Genomic DNA, 25,105 nt, shown 5'->3' with positions numbered 1-25,105 from the left:
TGTAATACGCGCGCGCACACACACACACACACACACACACACACACACACAAAATGGAATACTACTTGGCAATGAAAAAGAATGAACTCTTGCCATTTGCAACAATGTGGATGGAACTGGAGGGTATTATGCTAAATGAAATAAGTCAGTCAGAGAAATACAGGTATCATATGTTCTCATCCACATATGGAATTTGAAAAACTTAACAGAAGACCACGGGGAAAGGGAAGGAAAAAAATAGTTAGAAACAGAGGGAAACAAACCATAAGAGATTCTTAAATGCAGAGAACAAACTGAGGGTTGATGGGGAGGGCAGAGGGGGGAGAGGATAATGGGTGCTGGGCATTGAGGAGGGCACTTGTTGGGATCAGCATTGGGTATGGTATGTAAGTGATGAATCATGGGAATCTACTCCCAAAGCCAAGAGAACACTGTATACTCTGTTAGCTAACTTGATAATAAATTATATATATGAAAAAAAAACCAAACAAATAAAAAATAAAAAAATAAGATGAATTTTCAGTTGGTGTAGGATGCTAAATGGGTCGTTTGTTTCAGGTTACTCCTCTAAAGATAACATTCCATTGGATTGTAGCTTCTGTAATTTTTGTTGAAAAGTCAGTGATAATTTTTAACATGAATCTTCTGGAGTTAATATTTTTTTTTCACCAAATGCTGCGTTTCTTCTTATCTTTAATTTTGAGCCACTTGGCTCTGATATTCCTGGATGAAGTTTTCTTTGTATTTATTTTGCTTGGTATTAGAAGAGCTGCTTGAATCTGTGAGTTGATGCCTTTGATCAGATATGGAAAACTCTTCATTGTTATTTTTTTAAAATATTGTTTCTGTTCATGTTCTACTTCTCTTTTACATTCTATTACATTATATTCTTTCCTCTTTTCCCCCTCTCTGTGCTTCAGTTTGAGTATTTTCAGTGATGTTTTCAGTTTCACCTATCTTGTGCTGTGTTCAAGCTGCTGTTTAAACAAATCCAATGAGTTCTTAATTTCAAATATTGGTGTTTTGTAATTTTTTTAATGTTTATTTATTTTTGAGAGAGAGAAGGGGGGGGAGGGGCAGAGAGAGAGGGGGAGACACAGAATCCGAAGCAGGCTCCAGGCTCTGAGCTGTCAGCACAGAGCCTGATGCGGGGCTTGAACCCACGATCCACAAGATCATGACCTGAGCTGAAGTCGGACTCTTAACTGACTGAGCCACCCAGGTGCCCCTGGCGTTTTGTAATTTTAGGAAGTTCATTTGATTATTATAGTTTCTGATTCTCAGCTGAAATAATGCATCTTTTAATCCATTTTGTCTATGTGTATGGATCATAATTATTTTTCTTAACATATTGATCATAATTATTTTAAAGTTGTTGTCTGCTAAAACCAGGAATATCTTTGAGTCTATAGTTCTTGACCATTTTATCTCTTAATTATTGTTTTCTTCTTGTTTTTTTGGACTTCTATTAATTTTTTAATTTACCCTGGATATTGTAGATGATATGTTGTAGAGGTGTATCTATTTACAGAGAGCACTGAGTTTCAATCTGTCAGAAAGTTAAATTACTGGTAGATCGCCTTGATCTTTTTGAGGCCTGGTTTTAGGTTTTCTTGGGGGCCAGTCCATTTCTGCTTTGTCCTTACTCCTAGAGTGTAGCCTTAATCACAATTCCTATGATGTTTCATTTATCCTAGAGTATGGCCTTTCTAGGGTTTCAACTGAAGGCCCAGAGTGCTCATCAAATTCTGTCTATTCTTGTTGGGCCCAATGCCAATTATCTTTCTCCAGAACTATTTAAACTTTACAACTTTTCATCAGTTCTCACATGTGTAGTTGTGGTTCTCTGTCAGCCTCCTGGAATCTTGCCTGAAACAGTGGGGCCTCGGAGTTGGCCAAGCATTAAAGGAGAACTTCCATGAAGATTTCTGGGGTTCCCTCTCTGAGACTTTCCTTCTTCACAGCCACCCTCCTCAAGTTCTGGCTACTTTTGCTTCCATAATCGTCAGTCTCTTCCTCTTTTACACAGTGAGAACACCCCTCCTTGTACTGTGTCCTGGGAAATGTTCCCAGTGGGAGAACCTGGGTCATAGTGGAACTGTGATAAAACACAAGAAAACTTGTGTTTTCTTACAGTATTTGCTTAGATCTTCTGCCTTATTCACATACAGGCACTGTTTTAGGGTAAAGCTCATTGTTTACCCAATATTAAGAAGTTATTAAAGGTTTACTAGAGACCACCTACTTTTCATGTACTTGATCTCTTTTCATCACCATGACAAACACATAAGAAATAATCATAATATTAGTATAAATACAATGTATATATGCTAAGTACCAGGCATTATTTTGAGCCTTTTATGTATTTTTTTATATATACTCATTTAATCCTCACATTGGACATACAAATAGGTACTATTTTTGTTCTTACTTTACAAATGGGACATTTTAGAAACTATAGAGGCTAAGTAACTCTTCTCTCCATCCCCATACACAATATATAAATGCTGGAATTCAAGCTTCAAACCTAGGCAGTGTGGCTTCAGAATTTATGCTTTTAATGACTTCATTATTGATGGTGTTATTTCCATTTTACAGAGAGGGAAACTGAGTTTTAGAGAGGTTAGAGGATTTCCCCAATGTCACAGTGCTGATAAGTGGCAGCACTAGGATTTGAGCTACTAGAATCCAATCCTTTGCTCTTTCCTGTGTATCATAGTTCCTTCCAAAGGAGAGAGAAGAAACATGTTTTCATTTTTGGGACTTCAGCTTAAAAGAATTTTGTGGGGACTTAGGAGGGGCCAAACAACATCCTTTGGTTCTTAGTGAAGATATAATTTGTCAGTGGATATAATTTGCTGACTGTGTATAACCGGGCATTAGAAGGGGGTTGTTTTTCCCACAGACATGCATTATTTCTGAACACCTCTAGGACTGACTCCTATGGAAGCATATTGATAGCTCCATGAATGTCAGTTTTGGGAGTTGGAAAGACAGCAGAGCTCAACCTTGAAGTCCTCAGCATACACTGGGACGTGTGATGCCTAACTGACGTGCATGTTCCTTCTGGTATGAGCACATATGCTCCTTGGGTATTTCAGACACTTGCCAACCATAAACAGAGCCCTTGAGAGGGTCTGAGATGCCAAGTGTTTCTGTTTTGTTAAGGCTGCCAGGCTGAGTTAAGGAGAGGAAGTTGGTTCCTTTGTTAGGGAAGGACAATGCGTATGTTTACACATGAGCCAGGAGTGCCAGAGGCTGTAGAATGTACTACTGAGGGAGCCACCCAGAACCCATGTGTCTCACCAGGTCTCTGATACAGACCACCCTTTTTTTTTTTGCAGTGTGGAGGCTGCCAGCATTGGATTCGTCATTGTTATTGACCGACGAAGGGACAAGTGGAGCTCCATAAAAGCATCATTGACACGAATAGCTGTAAATATTCATTTTTGTGATGTTATTATAAAAGTAATTTAAATTGTTCAAGTATTTCATGTCGAAGTCACAGGGAAAAGGCAATTATTTTATGCAAAATTTTGGGAAGGTCTCTGTAGCAGAGGCTGTGTGTCACATCCATGTCCCCTCTGCCACCTACCTGCAGGTCACTGCAGACAATTCCTGAGCATGTCCAAAGCTTCCTGAATCTACCTTATTGATCTCTCTGGTCACTGAAGAGGGGCAGGTAAGGAGTGATGGAAAGTTAATGCCCCAGGAGTGACCAACTATTGAGTTATGGGAATTGATAGATAAATACCCCAGCTTCTGCACCCCCCTCAGTGGGACAATTCTGAGATATGTACCACATAGTATCTCAGAGGATCCAGACCTTCTTGCTCACAGCAGTGCCCCCCTTGATACGTTGGCTCTCTAGTTATCACGTTCTCATCTTCCCCCACTCCTTCACTATGTTTTCTGGGATCACCTCCTCAATAAACTCTATGCCCAGATCCTTGTCTTGGGATTTGCTTTGTGGGGTGAGGGGTCACCTAGTGTAAGCCAGTCTTCATTTCAGTATTCAAATTAGTTTTTCACATATTGAAAGACATGGGAAAAACCAGACAAAATACGACGTGTGCTTGCTTTTGGTATGAAATTGTACAACCTTGGATGAATTTCCTTTTCCATCTAATCAGTCTGATTTTGCTCTCTCTGTGTTGCCTTCCAGCAAGTAGATGTATCCTTTCTCTCCTTAGGGACCTGAGACCAGGGAATTCAACCACATGAGCAGGCAGACACCTCAGAGCAGCCATACCAGCATTTTCACGAAAGCACGGGTTGCCTAAGGCAGTTGGGACTGGATGAAGAGGATAAGATAATAGGGTGGTAATGTGTGTGTAGAGGCTGGGATGAGAGAGGGACATTTGTAACCTCACTTAGGCCTACTTACAAAGGCAGTCACACATGCAAACATACACATATTACAGAGTCTCACATCTAGAGCCTTAGCCAGAAACACAAATAGTGTCTCAGCCCATTTGTCTTATTATGACATAACAAAATAAAAGCTTCTTCTGTTTATGAGCTTGCATTTCTTTTTTTTTTTTAATTTTTTTTTAACGTTTATTTATTTTTGAGACAGAGAGAGACAGAGCATGAACGGGGGAGGGTCAGAGAGAGGGAGACACAGAATCCGAAACAGGCTCCAGGCTCTGAGCTGTCAGCACAGAGCCCGACGCGGGGCTCAAACTCACGGGCTGTGAGATCATGACCTGAGCCGAAGTCGGCCGCTTAACCGACTGAGCCACCCAGGCGCCCCTATGAGCTTGCATTTCAAAGATGGGGGAAAGGAAGACTTCCTTCACTTTGTGCACGGATTGTTTTGTTCCTTTCGTTTAGTTTGGCTACAGGATTTATTTTGTGGTCCATACTCTGAGGATTTAGACACCTGACAGTGCCCATGACTATTTTAGAGGACTGACCTCAAGAGAATTCTAGTTTCCCAGGATCCATTGACAATCTTGAATAATCTAATATTTGAGCCTAATTTGTTCAAGAATTACATTATCACTTTATGCCTAAAAGACACTGTAGTTCAGGGATCCCCAAACCTGGCTTCTAATCAGAATTGTCAGGTGCTTGTTGAAAATAGATATGTGAACTTCATCCCAGTTCTAGTGAATCAGAATATTTCAGGGTAAAGACCAGATTATTTTTTTTAACAAACACCTTGGGAGGTTGCTTTGGGGAACCACTAGAAGAAAAGGAAGCCACGAGCAATTGGAGACTTGGAATCTCATTTGTGCCATTAAATTGTTATATGAATCTGAGTTATCTTATTTCTTAGGACCTTGCCTCAAGATGAAGGCAATGCTTCCTGAAAACAAGTTGGCAATAATATGCATCAGGAACCATCTAAAATACTAAGTCTTTGAGTCAATAATTCTTTTCGGAAATTATCCTAAGAAAATGTTTCAAATGTGAATAAAGATGTTCATTTCAGTATTATTTATAATGATAAAAGTATGGAAAGGCCTAAATCATTAGCAATAAGGGATTGGTTAAATAAATTGCACACCCATGAAAAATAATATTTCCAAAGAATTTTTAATAACAGAAATAAAAGCTCATGGTATAATATTAAGTAAAAAAGCAAGTTACAAAATATGTCTAGTATGAGTTCAACCATGAGAAAGATATTTCAGCAGAGAAAATAGCCTGTAAGTAATTAGATTGAAATATTAAAAATGGCTATGAGATCATGGGTGGTTTTGGTGGTTTTCTTTTCTTAATGTATACTTTCATCATTTTCTGAATTTTTTCTGTAAGGAGTGTGAAATACTTTTATAATCAGAAATTTTTTGGTTTTTTGATTTGGTATGATTTTTAAGGAGGGGTTTGTATTACTCGAATATTATCTCTTTCAGCTCTGAAATTCTATAATGTATATTCTAATTCTTTGGCATCTCTGGTGTCTACTTCAACTTTCCTTTCTGTGATCTTGGGCAAAAGGAGACCAATGGATGTGACAGTTGCCCTGACACTTTCCATGATCCTTCCAGGTAGCATTTCCAGGAAATTTGCAGCTTATATTCATCCTTCGTCCATCTCGCTTTATCCAGAGGACATTCACTGACATTGGCATTAAGTATTATCGAGATGAATTTAAAATGAAAGTGCCGGTAAGCATTACTTTTCATCTTGTCTGCTTTTGGTCAGGGCCTGTGGAGAAGATGGCATTTGGGCTGAGTTTCTAAGGAAGGTAGGACTCCACAGGCAGAGAGAGGAGGGCATTCTGGGCAGAGGGAACAGCGTGTGTAAGGACATGGAGGCAGGAAGCACACACTTTATGTGAGGTCCCTGGGGAAGCCCCATTTTTGTTGGAATATATATAGGATAAGTGTTTGGAAGGAAAAAAATAGAAAACATGGAATAGGTTTTCAATGTAAGGATAAAAGGTCTGGATTTCATTCAGTAGGCAGTGGGGATCAGTGAAGGTTTTTCAGTTGGGGAGTGACTTGGGTAATGTGGTATTGGAGTTATATAATCTGAAGATGGTGCTCAAGACTGTGGAAAGTAGAAAGAGGAAGGGATATTGTAAGGGTATGGGTAAAAGAAAATAAGGGTCTAATACATGGAGTGACACAAATGTAGTTAACTATAGAATAAAAATAAAACCAACATGTGATACTCATCAAAGGAAAACAAATTAAAATGGCAAGGTTAAAAATTTTACCTGTAATTTTGGCTGAGATATGGGGGAAACAGCCACTTTCATACTTTACTGATTGGAATAAAGTTGGTAATGATCGATATGAAGGACTAATTGGCTGCATTTATCAAAAATTAAAGTGTACACACTCTTTGACCTTCCTATGAAAGTTATTCTATAGATATTCTCACACATGTGCATAAATCTGCATATACAATGATATTCATTGCCAAATTGTTTGTAATGATAAATGCTTGGAAACACCATAATTACAAACAACAGGGGAGTGGTTAAATAAATAATGGTCTACACAATCAATTAAATACTTTGTAGCCATCAAAAGTGATGTCATGATATAACCCTAGTGAAAACAGGTGGCAACTAACATATACCTAACCTATGACCCAACCAAGAAAAATGAAAACACATGTCCACAAAGAGACATGTACAAGAATGTCTCTTGTGAATGGATAAAGCTGGTGAATGGATAAAGAAATTGTGGCATATTCACATAACGGATGTGAATATGAAGTATAAAATAATAAAAAGAATGAAGTATTGATATATATAACAGCATGGCTACATCTCCAAAATATTCTCTTGAAAGAAAGAAATTAGACACTAAAGGGTGTATGTTCTGTGATTCTTTTTATACAAAGTTTAACAAGAGGCAAACCTAAGCTATAGTGTTAGAAAATCACAATGGTGGCTGCTGTTAGGGGTAAAGGGTAGTGAAAATTGATTGGAAGGAGACACAAGGGAACTTTCTAGGGAAATGTATATCTTGATTGGATGGTATTACATGTGTGTATACACTTGTCAGAGCTAATTGAGTTATGCCCTTAAAAATCTGTGTATTTTATTGATGTAAATTATATCTCAATCAAAAAAGGAAAAACAAAAAAGGGGAAAGTAGGTAAGATGAATATACAGTGACAGAGAAGTTTCTAATACATAGTTTTGGTTTTATATTTTGTTTAGTTGGAATAATTTCAATCTCAGAAAAATTTCAAAAGTAAGATTGGGGTGCCTGGGTGTCTCAGTCAGTTAAGCATCCAACTCTTGGTTGAGACTCAGGTTATGATCTCATGGTTCGTGGGTTCAAGCCCTGCCTTGAGCTCTGCACTGAGAGCACGGAGCCTGCTTGGGATTCTCTCCCTCTCTCTCTGCCCCTCTCCTGCTTGTGTGCTCTCTCTCTCTCTCTCTCTCAGTCTCTCTCTGGAAAATAAATAAAATAAACATTTGAAAAAAATAAGATTAGTACAAAGGACATATTATGCCCTTTACCCAGATTCATTCACTTATTTCAACATTTAATCCCCATTTGCTTTATTATTTATTTACTACTTGCTTCTGTCTCTATATTATTATATATGTCTATAGATATATACATCTCTCTTTTTCTCTCTTTAATATAGAAATATGTATATTTATCTCTATTTGTAATATATAGAGATAAATTTACATATAAAGGTATATAAATGTATGTATTATACATGTATGTGGTATGTATATTTGAATTTTTATATACAGGATCTAGTTTAGAATCAGTGTATATAGTTGTCATGTCTCTTCAGTTTCCTTTTATCTGAAACATTTCCACAATCTTTCTTTGTCTTTTGTGACATTAGCAGTCTTAGAGAATATAATCCCTTAAAAAATAAACTTACCTCATTTGAGGCTCATGTGATGATCTCTCAGGATTTGATCCAGGTTATGCATTCCTAGCTCAAATACTACTTAAGTGATGTTATGTCTTTCTCATGGCATCACATGTGGAGACACACAGTGTTCATCTACCCCCTCATCAGTAACATTATTTTGACCCCTTAGTCAAGGTGTTGTCCAATTTCTCAAATGTATTATGTTCCCATTGCAACTAATACAGATCTTTGGAGAAACACTCTAAGACCATACAAATATCCTGCTCCTCAAAAGATTCTTCTCTATATTTAATATCTAATATCTACTTAATATTTAATATCTATTGATAATTCTTGCCTAGAACAATATTTATTAAATTGATTGCAAAATAATGATTTCCCAGCTACACTCCCTGAACATGTACTAATCAGAAGTTGGTCTTCTACTAGAAGAAAGAAAGCTAGAACTTTCCCTTCTCCCTTATTTATTATCATTAGACATAACATGTATGTCTTTCTCCCTTATGTACATATATGAATATATGTATTTATTCAAGGAATTAGAGAGTTCACACTGATACCTTAAGTTTTAGGTCATCATCAGTGATCCCATGTGGGGGAAACTTCACATTATTTTCATGTAAAAAATAATTTAATGTTTAAAATTAAAATGTTTGCCAAAACTCAGAAAGCATCCATCATGAATGCAAGATACTTTCAGTAAAAAGTAAGTTACAATAGTAGGTGGCAAAATAAAGAAATAAATACATTTTAAGTCATCTAAGACATATTTTTTCAGTGGGGATAAGAGCAAGGAGAAAACAGTATGGATAGTATACTTTTATTTGAATAAAATAGGAGGGGCATGTATGTAATTGTATTTGCATAGGTCAGCTTGAGAAGGTTGTGTAAGATATCAAGAAACTGGTTGAAGTGGTTGCCTTCCAGATGTAGAACTGGAGGTCTGGAGGTAGGGGTGAGAGGAAGACTATTTTCTATCTAGGTAGATTCTTATTCTGTTTGAATTTATTATCTCATACATATATTATCAGTTCAAAACAAATTAAAAAACCTCTTTAATTGAAATTGCTCTGAGAAAATATTTTATCCATCCCAGTGAAAACTGACCATCTCAGATAAGGGATTTTTCTATTTCTTTTTCTAACTCTCATTTTCCCTCTTTTGGTTTCATTTTGTATTACTAATCAAATTTCCTAAAATACTTTCTCCCTATACTTTGGGTGTTAACCAGACAGAAAATGTATTTCCTGTTCTATTTTAAATACTTATTTTGAAATATTTGAGTATTTAAGAGTACTGTGAGCCATGAGTTTCTTATTCTGTTTTCCTGAACCGAGTAACAATTAACATTGTGGAATAGGTGACTTACAAGAAATGAATGAACTTTTCATAATCCTCATAAGCTTCTTCCCCTTCAGAGATATAAAGACTAGTCAATTGTTTCTTGTCACTCAAAAAGGTTTGGAGTTAGGAGCATTTGATCAAATGCCATATGTGTTTCTCTGGTTGTACATAAAATATACCTCTCAAAGAGATAATATGTAAACATATACATATGTGATTTATGCCCTCCTGTTCATTCAGTGCATCTATACTAAGGAGAGAAGGACCATCTACCTTATCTTGATACTATGTCTTAGCTACTTCTGTATGTGATAATGTATGTTGAGTTTTCACCCATCATTCTTTCAATTTTAAACTTAAAATCAACTTTTATTATTTTATTTTATTTTATTTTTTAATTATTTATAATTTTATTTTTTTCAAGTTACACCCAAATTAGTTAGCATATAGTGCAACAATGATTTCAGGAGTAGATTCCTTAGTGCTCCTTACCCATTTAGCCCATCCCCCCTCCCATCCCCCCTCCAGTAACCCTCTGTTTGTTCTCCATGAGTCTCTTACGTTTTGTTCCCCTTCCTGTTTTTATGTTATTTTTGTTTCCCTTCCCTTATGTTCATCTGCTTTGTCTCTTAAAGTCCTCATATGAGTGAAATCATATGATATTTGTCTTTCTCTGACTAATTTCCCTTAGCATAATACCCTTTAGTTCCATCCACGTAGTTGCAAATGACAAAAATTTCATTCTTTTTGATTGTCGAGTAATACTTCATTGTGTATATATACCACATCTTCTTTATCCATTCATCCATTGATGGACATTTGGGCTCTTTCCATACTTTGGCTGTTGTCGATAGTGCTGCTATAAACATTGGGGTATGTGTGTCCCTTCAGAACAGCACACCTGTATCCCTTGGATAAATACCTAGTAGTGCAATTGCTGGGTTGTAGTTTTAAAGATCTCTCAGTCACTCAAACTATAGGCACATTTAGTAGGGCATTTAAAATTTTTTTAAATTTATTTTTTTTAATATATATATTTTAACGTTTATTTATTTTTGAGACAGGGAGAGACAGCATGAACAGGGGAGGGTCAGAGAGAGAGGGAGACACAGAATCTGAAGCAAGCTCCAGGCTCTGAGCTCTCAGCACAGAGCCTGACGCAGGGCTGGAACTCACAGACCGCGAGATCATGACCTGAGCCGAAGTCGGCTGCTTAACCGACTGAACCACCCAGGCGCCCTAAAATTTTTTAAAATTTATTTTGAGAGAGAGAGAGAGAGAGAGAGAGAGAGAGAGAGAGAGAGATCGAACACACGCGAGTGGGGGAGGGGCAGAGTGAAGGGGAAACACAGAATCTGAAGTAGGCTCCAGGCTCTGAGCTGTCAGCACAGAGCCCAACATGGGGCTCAAACTCAGGAACTGTGAGATCATGACCTGAGCTGAAGTCAGACGCTTAACTGACTGAGCCACCCAAGTGGGTAAAGTTGGTACACCCACAGGAGGAAATGAGAAGGAAATGAGATGGGGGTCACTGCATGCCATGGAGAGTCACAGGGGAAGCACCAGGTTTTGGTCAGGAGGCAGAAGCAGGAAGAAGCTAGGCCAGAGACTTTATTGGAGTTTCCACAGGAAAAACAAGGCAGGGTAGGGTAAATAACTTAGGATTGGCTAGTTTGAATACTTCCAGTGGGTTTGGGGGCTAGGGGCAGTCTCTAGTCTTTTGATACTTGGTTCTGGGATAATTTAGGACAGGTGAAATATTGGCTTGGTGTGTGAAGGTTAGATAAGGAAGTAGTTGGGGATATGGGCTTTGGATCAGTTGGTTTGCATACAAAACACTTCCTCCCTCTGAGTCCTTTTTTATTTCTAAGAATGGGCTAGCCCTGGGAGAGACTTTCTCTCTCCATTCCAAAAATGCCAGAGCATTGAGAATGCAGAAAATAAGAAAGTATAGTTAATGTAATTGGCCCTGTGATGAAATGATGCCAAATAGACAAACGCAGTAGCTAAGAGAACAGAGAAAAGCTATTTTACATGCTCAGTGTTTTTAAAAATTTTTATTTTATTTTTAAAAATTCTAGTATAATTAACATACAGTACTGTATTAGTTTCAGGTGTACAATATAATAACTGAGCAATTCTATACATTTCTTAGTGCTCATTATGATAAGTGTACTCTTAATTCTCCTTTTCTATTTTACCTACCCCTCTACCCACCTCCCCTCTGGAAATCGCCAGTTTGTTCTCTGTATTTAAGAGTCTGTTTTTTGTCTTTTTTTTCTTTGTTTTGTTTCTTAAATTCCACATACGAGTAAAATCATATGGTATTTTCTTTCTCTGACTGACTTATTTCACTTAGCATTACACCCTTTAAGTCCATCCATGCTGTTGCAAATGGCAAGATTTCATTGTTTTTATGGCTGAGTACTATTCCATTGTGTGTGTGTGTATATATGTATATATATACCACTTCTTCTTATCCGTTTATTTATCATTGGACACTTGGGTGGCTTTCATAATTTGGCTATTATAAATAATGCTGCAATAAACATAGGAGTGTGTATATCTTTTCAAATTAGTGTTTTCGTATACTTTGGGTAAATACTCAGCAGTCGAATTACTAGGTCACATGGTAACTATTTTTAATTTATTGAGGAACCTCCATACTGTTTTCCACAGTGGCTGCACCAGTTTGCATTCCCACCAACAGAGCACAAGGGTTCCTTTTTCTCCACATCCTCACTAATACTTGTTTCTTATGTTTTTGATTTTAGCCATTGTGACAGGTGTGAGGTGATATCTCATTGTGGTTTTGATTTACATTTCTCTGATTAGTGATGTTGGGCATCTTTTCATGTGTCTGTTTGCCATCTGTATGTCTTCTTTGAAGGAATGTCTGTTCATGTCTTTTGAGTATTTTTTAATTGGATTATTTGGATTTTTTTGGTGTTACGTAAATTCTTTATATGTTTTGGGTATTAACTCCTTACTGGATATGTCATTTGCAAATATCTTCTCCCATTCAGTATTTTAATTTTGTTGATAGTTTCCTTTGTTGTGCAAAAGTTTTTTTGAGACAGTCCCAATAGTTTAATTTTGCTTTTGTTTCCCTTGCCTCAGGAGACATATCTAGAAAAATGTTTCTGTGGTTGATGTGAAAGAAATTATTGCCTATGTTTTCTGTTAGGAATTTTATGGGTTCAGGTCTCACATTTAGGTCTTTGATCCATTTGTGAGTTTATTTTTGTGTATCGTGTAAGACAGTGGACCAGTTTCATTTTTTTGCATGTAGCTGTCCAGTTTTCCCATACTATTTGTTGAAGAGACTTTTTCTCCCATTCTTTATTCTTGCCTCCTTTGTGATAGATTAATTGACTATATAATTGTGGTTTTATTTTTGAACTCTGCTTTGTTCTGTTGACCTATGCATCTGTTTTTGTGCCAATACCATAGTGTTTGATTACTACAGCTTTGTAGTAAATCTGTGATTGTGATACCTCTAGCTTTGTTCTTTATCAAGATTGCTTTGACTATCTGGGGTCGTTTGTGGTTCCATCCAAATTTTAGGATTATTTGTTATAGTTCTGTGAAAAATGTTACTGGTGTTTTGATATGGACCTGTTAATAATATTGGTTCTTCCAATCCATGAACATGGAATATCTTTCCATTTGTGTCATCTTTAATTTCTTTCATCAGTGGTTTATAGTTTTCAGAATACAGGTCTTTCACCTCCTTGGTTAAGTTTATTCCCAGGTATTTTATTATTTTTGGTACAGTTATAAATGGGATTGTTTTACCAATTTTTCTTTCTGCTACTTCATTATTACTGTGTAGAAATGCAACAGATTTTTGTATATTGATTTTGCATCCTGTGACCATATTGAATTCATTTATTATTTCTAGTGGTTTTTGGTGGTAACTTCAGGGTTTTCTCTATATAGTATCATGTCATCTGTAAATAGTGAAAGTTTTACTTTTTCCTTACCAATTTGGATGCCATTTATTTCCTTTTCTTGTCTGATTGCTGTGGCTAGGACTTCTAGTACTATGCTGAATAAAAGTGGTGAGACTGGACATCTTTCTCTTGTTCCTGATGTTAGAGAAAAGCTGTCAGTTTTTCCCCACTAAGTATGATGTTAGCTGTGGATGTTTCATAAATGACCTTTATTATGTTGAGGTATGTTCCCTCTAAACCCACTTTGTTAAGAGTTTTTATCATGAATGTGTTGTATGTTGTCAAATGCTTTTTCTGCATCTATTGAAGTGATCATAGGGTTTTTATCTTTTCTCTTATTAATGTGATGTATCACGTTGCTTGATTTGGGAATATTGAACCACTCTTGCATCCCCAGAATAAATCCCACTTGATTGTAGGTGAATAACCTTTTATTTATTTTTTTTTCAACGTTTATTTATTTTTGGGACAGAGAGAGACAGAGCATGAACGGGGGAGGGGAGAGAGAGAGAGGGAGACACAGAATCGGAAACAGGCTCCAGGTTCTGAGCCATCAGCCCAGAGCCTGACGCGGGGCTCGAACTCACGGACTGCGAGATGGTGACCTGGCTGAAGTCGGATGCTTAACCGACTGTGCCACCCAGGCGCCCCTGAATAACCTTTTAAAATGTAATGTTGGATTCAGTTTACTAATATTTTGTTGAGGATTTTTGAATCTATGTTCATCAGGAGTATTGGTTTGTAGAGTATTGGTTGGTAATGTCTTTATCTGGTTTTGGTATCAGGGTAATGGTGGTCTCATAGAATGAATTTGTAGGCTTTCTTTCTTCTTCTGTCTTTTGGAATAGTTTGAGAAGAATCAGTATTACCTCTTCTTTACACGTTTGGTAGAATTCACCTGTGAAGCCATCTGGTCCTGGGCTTTTCTTTGTTGGTATTAAAAAAATTTTTTTTTAATGTTTATTTATTTTTGAGAGGGGGGAGGGGCAGAGAGAGAGACGAAGACACAGAATCAGAAGCAGGCTCTAGGCTCTGAGCCGTCAGCACAGAACCCGATGCAGGGCTTGAATTCATGAGCTGTGAGATCATGACCTGAGCTGAAGTTGGATGTTTAACCAACTGAGCCACCCAGGTGCCCTGGGATTTTTTTTTAAATTGCTATTCAATTCATTGTTAGTAATTGGTCTATTCGAAATTTCTATTTCTTCCTGATTCAATTTTGGAAGGTTATATGTTTCTAGGAATTTATCTGTTTTTTTTTTCTAGGTTGTTCAATTTTTTGGCATACATTTTTTTAAATAAATTCTCTTATAATATTTTGTTATTTCTGTGGTGTTAGTTGCTATTTCTCCTCCTTCATTTCTTTTCTTTTAATGTTTATTTATTTATTTTGAGAGAGAGAGAGTGTGCATGAGCAGGGGAGGGGCAGAGAGAGAATCCCAAGCTGGCCCCATGCCATCAGTGCAGAGCCTGATGCAGGGCTTGAACACAGGAACTGCAAGATCATGAACTGAGCTGAAACCAGGAGTCAGACACTTAACCGACTGAGCCACCCAGGTGCCCCTCTCCTCCTTCATTTCTAATTTTATTTATTTATTTGAGTCTTCTCTATCTCTTTCTTTGACTAGCCTGGGTAAAAGGGTTTTTTTTTTTTTTTTAATGTTTATTTCTCTTCATGCAATATGGGACTTAAAGTCATGATCCCATTATCAAGAGTCACATGTTCTTCCAACTGAGCCAGCCAGGTGCCCCAAGTCTGGCTAAAAGTTTAACAATTTTGATTATTTTTTTCAAAGAACCACTCCTCATTTCATTTATTGTTCTGTTCTGTTGTTGTTGTTGTTGTTGTTTTTTGTCTCCATTTCATTTATTTCTGCTCTCATGATTATTTCCTTTCTTCTACTGCCTTTGTCCTTTTTCCAACTCCTTTAGTGTAAGGTTTATTTGAGACTTTTCTTGTTTCTTGAGGTATTACTATAATCTTCTCTCTTGGAACAGCTTTTCTGCATCCCAAAGATTTGGACTGTTATAGTTTCATTTCTGTTTGTCCCCATGTATTTTTTGATTTCTTCTTTGGCTCCTTGGTTGGCCTATCCATTGTTCAGTAGCAGTTTATTTAGCCTGCATGTATTTGTGTTCTTTCCAAATTTTTTCTTGTGATTGATTTCTAGTTTCATACCATTATGGTCAGAAAAGATACATGATACGATTTCAGTCTTTTTGAATTTATTGAGATTTATTTTGTGGCTAACATGTGATCTATTCTGGAGAATGTTCCTTATGCATTTGAAAAGAATGTATTCTGCTATTTTGGGATGGAATATTTTGAATGTATCTGGTCCAATGTGTCATTCGAAGCCACTGTTTCCTTGTTGCTTTTTGTCTGAATGATCTATCCACTGATCTAGGTGGGGTGTTGAAATCCCCTGTTATTATTGTATTACTATCGATTTCTTCCTTTATGTCTGTTAATAGTTGCTGTATGTACTTAGGTGCTTTCATGTTGGGTGCCTAAATATTTACAATATTATATCATCTTATTGGATTGTACCCTTTATCATTATGTCCTTCTTTGTCTCTTGTTACAGTCTGTTTTAAAGTTTATTTTGCCTGATATAATTATTGGTACCCCAGCTTTCTTTTCACTTCCATTTGCATGGTAATTGTTTTTCCATCCCTTCATTTTCAATCTGCCTATGATTTTAGTTCTGAAATGAGTCTCCTATAGGCAGCATTTAGATAAGTTTTGCTTTTTTATCCATTCAGTCAACCTATGTCTTTTGATTGGAGCATTTAGTCCATTTATATTCAAAGTAATAGTTAATAGATACATACTTATTGCCATTTTGCTGTGTGGTTTACAGTTGTTTTTGTAGTTCTTCTCTATTCCTTTCTTCTTTAATTGCTCTCTTCCCTTGTGGTTTGATGGCTTTCTTTATTGATATGCTTGGATTCCTTCCTCTTTATTTTTTGTGTGTCTATTACAGGTTTGTGTGTGTGTGTGTGTGTGTGTGTGTGTGTGTGTGTGTGATTGTGGTTACCATTAGGTTCATAGATAACATCTTATGCATAGAGCAGTCTATATGAAGTTGTTGGTCACTTAAGTTTGAACCCATTCTAAAAGCACTACGTTTTTACTCCCCCACCTTCCACATTTTATGTAAAAATTGTTATAATTTACATCCTTCTATTTTGTGAATGCCTTGACTGATTTCTGTAGATATTATTGATTTTACTGCTTTTTTGTTTTAACCTCCATACTGGTTTTATAAGTGATTCATCTACTACTTTTATTATGTTTGCATTTACTTGTGAAATATTTTCCCTTCATAATTTTCTTACTCCTAATTATGGCCTTTTCCTTCCACTCAAAGAATTTCCTTTAATGTTTCTTATAAGACTGGGTTAGTGGTGATGAATTCCTTTAACTTTTGTTTTTCTGGGAAACTCTTATCTTTTCTTATGTTCTGAATGGTACTCTTGCTGGATAGAGTATTCTTAGTTGTAGATTTTTTTCCTTCATTACTTTGAATATATCATGCCACTGCCTTATGGCCTGCTTTTCTGCTGAAAAACAAGCTGATAGTCTTATGGAGTTTCCCCTTGTATATAAGTGTTTTCTTTACTCTTTCTGCCTTTAAAATTCTTTGTCACTACTTTTTGCCATTTTAATTAATATATGTCTTGGTGTAGACCTCTTTGGGTTGATTTTTGTTGGGGACTCTCCGTGCCTCTTAGATCTGGGTTTTTGTTTCCTTCCTCAGATTTAGGGAGTTTTCAGCTATTATTTCTTCAAATAAATTTTCTGCCTCCTTCTCTCTCTTTTCTCCTTCTGGGATCCATATAATGCTAATATTATTATGCTTAATGATGTCACTAAGTTTCCTTAAGCTATTCTCAGCTTTTATTATTCTTTTTCCTTTTTGCTATTGAGCTTGGTTGCTTTCTATTACTCTGTGTTCCAGATCATTCATCTGTTCTTTTGCCTTCTCTGATTTGCTATTGATAACCTCTAGTATATTAAAAATTTTTTAATGTTTATTTATTTTTGAGAGAGAGAGACTGAGAGAGAGAGAGAGAAAGAGAGAGAGAGAGAATGAGCAGGGTAAGGGCAGAGAGATGGAGACACAGAATCTGAAGCAGGCTCCAGACTCCAAGCTGTCAGCACAGAGCCCGATGCAGAGCTCAAATTCACGAGCTGTGAGATCATGACCTGAGCTGAAGTCGGATGCTTAACTGACTGAGCCACCCAGGCGCCCCTCCTCTAGTGTGTTTTTAATTTTAGTTATTTAGTTCTTCATCTCTGATTGGTTCTTTTTTTATTTTTATTTTTTAAGTTTATTTATTTATTTTGAGACAGAGACAGAGAGAGTGAGTGGGGAGGGGCAGAGAGAGAGGGAGAGAGAGACAATCTTGACATGGGGCTTGAACCCACAAACCTGAGATCATGACCTGAGCTGAAACCAAGAGTCGGACGCTTAACCGACTGAGCCATCCAGGATCTTCTCTGGTTGGTTCTTATTGATATTTTCTATCTCTTTGTTAAGTATATCAGTGAGATCCTCCACTCTTTTCTCAAGTACAGTTAGTATTTTTATGACCATTACTTTGAATTTCTTATTAGGCATATTATTTATCTCTGTTTCATTTAACTCTTTTGATGTGGTTTTGTCCCGTTCTTTCATTTGGGACATAATTCTATCTCTTTATTTTATCTAACTCCCTGGGTGTGTTTCTATGTGTTAGGAAAGTCAGCTAAGTTTCTTGCTTCTGAAGTAGTAGCCTTATGAAGAGGTCCTGTGAGAGCCCCTGAGAGGGTGGTTGGTGGGTGGGGCTGTCAAACCAGATATCTGCCCCCAGTCCCATCTGCTGGGACTGTAGTCACACTAATATGTGTAGTTATCTTCCCCTCTCCCCAGGGCAGGAGTCACTTTGGTGTGGCACTGGTCCCTGCTAGGGGCTGCTTGCAGGATGTGTCATGGCAGGAGCCATTTTGGAGGGATGCCTGTGGAGTGAGGTAGGTTGGATTAGGTGGATCTGCAGGAGAATGCAGGAGTGGCATGTGTGGTATTAGCAAGCTATGGAGGAGTATTTGAGCTGGTTCCCATAGGTGTCTGGCTATCTTGGCTGGGGTAGGGGTTGGGGAGATGGCGCCCACCAGGTCTTTTGTTCTAGGAAAAGTCACCTATACATCCTTCCCCCTCCAGTGCAGGGAAATTACTAAATAAATCTCCTTCCCATATACCCCAGGTGCTTTTCTGTACTGTATCTCAGCTGGGTTGTTGGTTTGATGGTCTTTAAAGGGTAGAGACTCTGTTTCCTTTTGCCCTCTGTCTCTCCTGGAGCCAAGCCTGCTAATTTTTAAAGTACCTGGAATTAACCCTTACTGATTGTACAAAGTCACAAAGTTAAGCCCCATTGTTTTTCAAAGCCAAATATTATAGGACTTTTCTTCCCAGTTCAGGTCCCCTATGCTTGGGGTGCCTGGTATGGGGTCTGGTCCTCTCTCTTCTCCATGCTTATGGTGTTGCTGCTGATTGTGGTTGACTCCCCTGGGAAATTTGGTTCCCAGTTGCATCTCTGCCCCTCCTACCTCCTTCTATGTGGCCTCCTCTCTATTAACTGTGGAAAGTCCATTCTGACAGTCTTTGGGTTTTCTGTGCTAGGTACACTAATGTGGCTGTTATCTAGGTGTGTCTGTGGGAAAAGGTGAGCTTAGAATCTTCCTACTCCACCATTTTTTCAGAAGTTCTTTTGCCCTATTTTTTTAAAAAAAATTTCTTTCCAGGATTTTATTTAAATTCAAGTTAATTAACATATAGTGTAGTATTTGTTTCAAAAGTAGAATTTAGTGGTTCATCACTTACATATAACACCGAGTGCTCATCACAAGTGCCCTCCTTACTGCCAATCACTCATTTAGTCCATTCTCTCAACCCACCTCCCCTCCAGCAACCATCAGTTTGTTCTCTATAGTTAGGAGTCTCTTATGGTTTTCCTCTTTCTCTGTTTTTTTATTTTTATTTTTATTTTTTTATTTTTATTTTGTTTTTTTGTTTTGTTTTGTTTTGTTTTATTTTATTTACATCCAATTAGTTAGCATGTAGTGCAATAATGATTTCAAGAGTAGAATCCAGGGGCACCTGGGTGGTTCAGTTGGTTGAGGGCCGGACTTTAGTTCAGGTCATGGTCTCATGGTTCATGAATTTGAGCCCTGCGTTGGGCTCCTTGCTAACAGCTCAGAGCGTGGAGCCTGCTTTGGATTCTGCATCTCCCTCTCTCTCTGCCCTTCTCCAGCTCACACTCTGTCTCTCTCTCAAAAATAAAAAAAAAATTTAAAAAAAGAGTAGAATCTAGTGATTCATCCCCTATGTATAACACCCAGTGCTCATTCCATCAAGTGTCTTCCTTAATGCCCCTTACCCATTTAGCCCATCCCCCTACCCACAACCCCTCCAACAACTCTCAGTTTGTTCTCTACATTTAAGAGTCTCCTCTGTTTTGTCTCCCTTCCTGCTTTTATATTATTTTTGCTTTCCTTCCCTTATGTTCATCTGTTTTGTATCTTAAATTTCACATCTGAGTGAAGTGGTTAACTCCCCTGGGAAGTTTGGTTCCCAGTTGCATCTCTGCCCCTCCTAGCTCCTTCTGTGTGGCCTCCTCTCTATTAACTGTGGAAAGTCTATTCTGACAGTCTTTGGGTTTTCTGTGTCAGGTACACTGATGTTATTACCTAGGTGTGTCTGTGGGATGAGGTGAGCTCAGAATCTTCCTACTCCACCATTTTGTCAGAAGTCCTCTTGCCCATTTTTTAAAAACTTTTCTTTCCAGGATTTGTGAAGTAATGTGATATTTGTCTTTCTCTGACTGACTAATTTCACTTAGCATAATACCCTCTAGTTCCACCCAAGTTGTTGCAAGTGGCAAGATTTCATTCTTTATGATTGCAAGTAATACTCCATTGTGTGTGGGTATATATATATCTGTATATATATATATATATATATATATATATATATATATACACACACATACATATACCACATCTTCCTTATCCATTAATCTGTTCATGGACATTTGGGCTCTTTCCATACTTTGGCTATTGTCAATAGCAGTGCTATAAACATTGGGGTGCATGTGTCCCTTCAAAATAGCACACCTGTATCCCTTGGGTAAATACCTAGTAGTGCAATTGCTGGGTCGTAGGGTAGTACTAGTTTTAATTTTTTAAGGAACCTCCATACTGTTTTCCAAAGTGGCTGCACCAGTTTGCATTCCCACCAGCAGTGCAAGAGAGATCTTCTCTCTCTGCATCCTTGCTAACATCTGTTGTTGCCTGAGTTGTTAATGTTAGCCATTTTGACAAGTGTTAAGTGGTATCTCATTGGGGTTTTGATTTGTATTTCCCTGATAATGAGTGACGTTGAGCATCATTTCATGTGTCTGTTGGCCATCTGGATGTCTTCTTTGGAAAAGTGTCTATTCATGTCTTTTGCCCAATTCTTCACTGGATTATTTGCTTTTTGGGTGTTGAGTTTGATAATATCTTCATAGATTTTGGATACTAACCCTTTATCTGATATGTCATCTGCAAATATCTCCTTCCATTCCGTTGGTTGCCTTTTAGTTTTGCTGATTGTTCCCTTCACTGTGCAGAAGCTTTTTATTTTGATGAGGTTCCAATAGTTCATGTCTTTGCTTGCCTCTGGAGACGTGTTGAGTAAGAAGTTGCGATGGCTGAGGTCAAAGAGGTTTTTTGCCTGCTTTCTCCTCGAGGATTTTGATGGCTTCCTGTCTTACATTGAGGTCTTCCATCCATTTTGAGTTTATTTTTGTGTCTGGTGTAAGAAAGTGGTCCAGGTTCATTTTTCTGCATGTTGCTGTCCAGTTTTCCCAGCACCACTTGCTGAAGAGACTGTCTTTATTCCATTGGCTATTCTTTCCTGCTTTGTCAAAGACTAGTTGGCCATACGTTTGTGGGTCCATTTCTGGGTTCTCTATTCTGTTCCATTGATCCGAGTGTCTGTTTTTGTGCCAGTACCATACTGTCTTGATGATTACAGCTTTGTAATACATCTTGAAGTCCAGGATTGTGATACTTCCAGCTTTGTTTTTCTTTTTCAGGATTGCTTTGACTATTCAGGGTCTTTTGTGGTTCCGTACAAATTTCAGGACTGTTTGTTCTAGCTTGGTGAAGAATGCTGGTGTTATTTTGATAGGGATTGCATTGAATATGTAGATTGCTTTGGGTAGTATCGATTTTAAACAATTTTAACATTTTAACAATATTTGTTCTTCCAATCCATGAGCATGGAGTATTTTCCTATTTTTTTGTTTCTTCTTTGATTTCTTTCATAAGCTTTCTACAGTTTTCAGTGTATAGATTTTTCACCTCTTTGGTTAGGTTTATTCCTAGGTATTTTATGGTTTTTGGTACAATTGTAAATGGGATCAGTTTCTTGATTTCTCTTTCTATTGCTTCATTATTGGTGTATAGAAATACAACTGATTTCTGTGCATTGATTTTATATCCTGCAACTTTGCTGAATTCATGGATCAGTTCTAGCAGTTTTTTGGTGGAATCTTTTGGGTTTTCCATATAGAGTATCATGTCATCTGCAGAGAGTGAAAGTTTGACCTCCTCCTTGTCGATTTGCATGCATTTTATTCCTTAGTGTTGTCTGACTGCTGAGGCTAGGACTTACAATAGTATGGTGAATAGTAATTCTCTTGCCCATTTTTAATTGTATTTTTTTATTGTTGAGTTTCAAGAGTTCTTTATATTTTGCAGATATGAATGCATTGTCAGATACGTGATTTGCAAATATTTTCTCCTAGTTTGTGGGTTGTCTTTTTCATTCTCCTGACAGTGTCTTTTGCAGAGCAAATGCTTTTAATTTGGACGAAGTCCAGTTTATCAATTTTTCTTTTATATGTTATGTTTTTGGTGTTGTATCTCAGGACTGTTTACCTAACCCAAAAATTTTCTCCTGATTTTTCTCTTATGTTTTCTTCTCCAAGTTTTATGTTTTACATTTAGATCTCTGATGCTTTTTGAGTTAATTTTTTGTATGAGATGCGAACTAAGGTTCCTTTTTTTTTTTTTTTTTTGTATATGGACATCTAGTTGTCTTAGCACTATTTGTTGAAAATGGAATTATTTCTCCATGGAATTGACTTTGCACCTCTGTCAAAAGTCAGGTTAGTGTTTCCCAAAGTTCAGAGATGATTGGGGGTGGGGTGTGACTTTAAAGGATAGCACAAGGGAGACTTTTGTAATGATAAAATGGTTATGTATCTCGATTGTGCTGGTGGTTATGCAAATCTACAGATGTGAGACAATGATATAGAGCTAAACATACGCATTACACCAATATCAATATGGTTTTGTACTATAATTATGTAAGATGCAACCATAGAGGGGAGAGATTGAGTGAAAGGTACATGAGACCTCTCTGTACTGTCTTTGCAAATTCCTGTGAACCCATAATTATTAAATTATCTCATAATTACTATAACTACTATAATTACTTCAAAATAAAGAGTTAAAAAATCACTTGACCATATTTGTCTGAGTCTAGTTCAGAATTCTCTAGTCTATCCCACTGATCTATTTGGCTGCCCTTTGCCATTAACACATTCTTTATTACTGCAGTTTGTAAGTCTTGAAACTTTATTCATTTTCAAAATGGTTTTATCACTTATCAAAATGGTATTTTGCACTTCTGTATAGATTTTAGAATTAGCTTCTCAATTTCTACAGCAAGTCTGCTATAATTTTGATTGGGATTGCTTTCAATTTGCAGATCAATATTTAGCAGTACTGAATCCTTTAATATCTTTCTTTCATTTCTAATTTTCACTTTTAGCTGTCAGTTTAAAATTTCTCTTGGTCCTCTGTAGCTAAAGGTGACATGGCAGAGTCCTAGCAAGCATGGAACACATGCCTCCCTCTCCTGTTCAGTTATGTGGAACAGAAAATGTGCAGCCTAGCAGGATCTGTTAAAACTCCAGGCTATGTGGCAAAGTTATTTCTGCCTAATGCAACGTTCCATATTGGTATTAAAAAAAATCCAAGTATTACCATAGCAGTTGTCTCAAGAAGCAAAATATATTGGCAATTTCTTGTTTTGTGTCCTATAATTTCTAATTTTAGAAAGATATTTTTGCAACTCCTAAAAGTGGTTTACAAGTTTTAGGAAGGAAAGGCATAGATGGATTTAGGTACCCCCCCCCCCAACTTTTTCTCATTTTATAAATGTAATTTTTAAAATTCCCAAGCTCCTGGGGTGGTTGGCTGGCTCTGTTGGTGGAGCATGCAACTCTTGATATTGGGGTTGTGGGTTTGGGCCACACATTGGGCATAGAGCTTACTTTAAAAAAACATAAAAATAAATAAATAAGTAAATAGGTAAAATTCCCAAACTCCTTTTCAGAAGAAAAGGAGAAAGGCAGGGTAACAGTGATATGTAGTAACCAAATCCTACTAAACATGAGTGACTTGAGGCAGGGCCTATTGTTCTGTGTTCTCCTTTAGAGCCTGGCAGTTATTAGAAGTTCAATACATATTTGTTGAATGAGTAAATCGCTTTAATTTTCACCTATAGGCTTTGGGCCCTAACATATTTTTTTTTAGTTCTGAAGTGGATTTAGCATTTGACTAATACTATATAATAATAGAAGAAACACTATATCCTTTTTTAAAAGATTTTATTTTTAAGTAATCTCTACACCCAACATGGGGCTCAAACTCACAATCCAGAGATCAAGAGTCACATGCTCCATCAACGGAGCCAGCCAGGTGCCCCTGGAAGCCTATATTTTTATGTCCTCTGACCAAGTTTTCAAAATATTAAACAAGGAGTGAAGAAATAGAAGGTCATTAAGTTAAAAGCTTAAAGGGGACATATTTTAGAAATAGGAGTGAGGAGTCCTTGTTTCTCTTTAGGAGTGAGCAGGGGGTCCCTGAAACAGAGAACCAGGATGATGTTCTGGTCAGAGCCACTGTAGTGGAGTAAAAAAGGACAACTTGGAGTGAGTCAGCTTCCTCTAGGTGTGTGGGCATTTGTTCATCAGCATGGGTTTGTTCATCAGCCACATTGTTAATTTATAAAAACCCACTCCCTATTACATCCAAATCTCCACCATACTGGATACATTGGGGGCACATTAACATTCTTCACGGGAGGCATCAGTGTAGTAAATCTTTTTAATGCATACTTCTCAATAGGTCCTGTATTCTAATTTTATTTTGATATTCACCAGCCTACCCCTTATTGGGCTTCTCATTGCAGAATTTTAGGTCTCAATATGGCACTTGATTTTGTGGCTGAAGAGTAGGCTTTAGCTTGGGAACTTTCGACAAAACTTCACCTAGAGTAAGACCCGACTTCTAAGTAGCTTAAAACTGAGTCCCCTGAACCAAGTCACCATTTTGTCACAGATTGTACAACCCTTTGGTATTCCTCACCTAAAGGGGATTAAATATAAAG

At 37.2% G+C, this 25,105-nt stretch overlaps 1 protein-coding gene across 1 annotated transcript in view; it reads left to right on the top strand.

Moving 5' to 3' along the window:
* MCF2L2 (MCF.2 cell line derived transforming sequence-like 2) overlaps positions 1 to 25,105 on the top strand; it is a 260,479-nt gene that overhangs the window by 81,293 nt on the left and 154,081 nt on the right. Inside the window, exons 4-5 of the mRNA XM_030330026.1 lie at positions 3,345 to 3,435; positions 6,000 to 6,119. Coding sequence (XP_030185886.1) covers positions 3,345 to 3,435; positions 6,000 to 6,119 — 211 coding nt within the window. The remainder of the gene's footprint in view (positions 1 to 3,344; positions 3,436 to 5,999; positions 6,120 to 25,105) is intronic.

Source organism: Lynx canadensis, chromosome C2 (assembly GCF_007474595.2).
Source record: "Lynx canadensis isolate LIC74 chromosome C2, mLynCan4.pri.v2, whole genome shotgun sequence".
In the NCBI taxonomy this organism is placed as follows: domain Eukaryota; kingdom Metazoa; phylum Chordata; class Mammalia; order Carnivora; family Felidae; genus Lynx; species Lynx canadensis.
The sequence above is the reverse complement of the archived record's forward strand: the minus strand, read 5'-3'. Positions and strand labels throughout refer to the sequence as shown.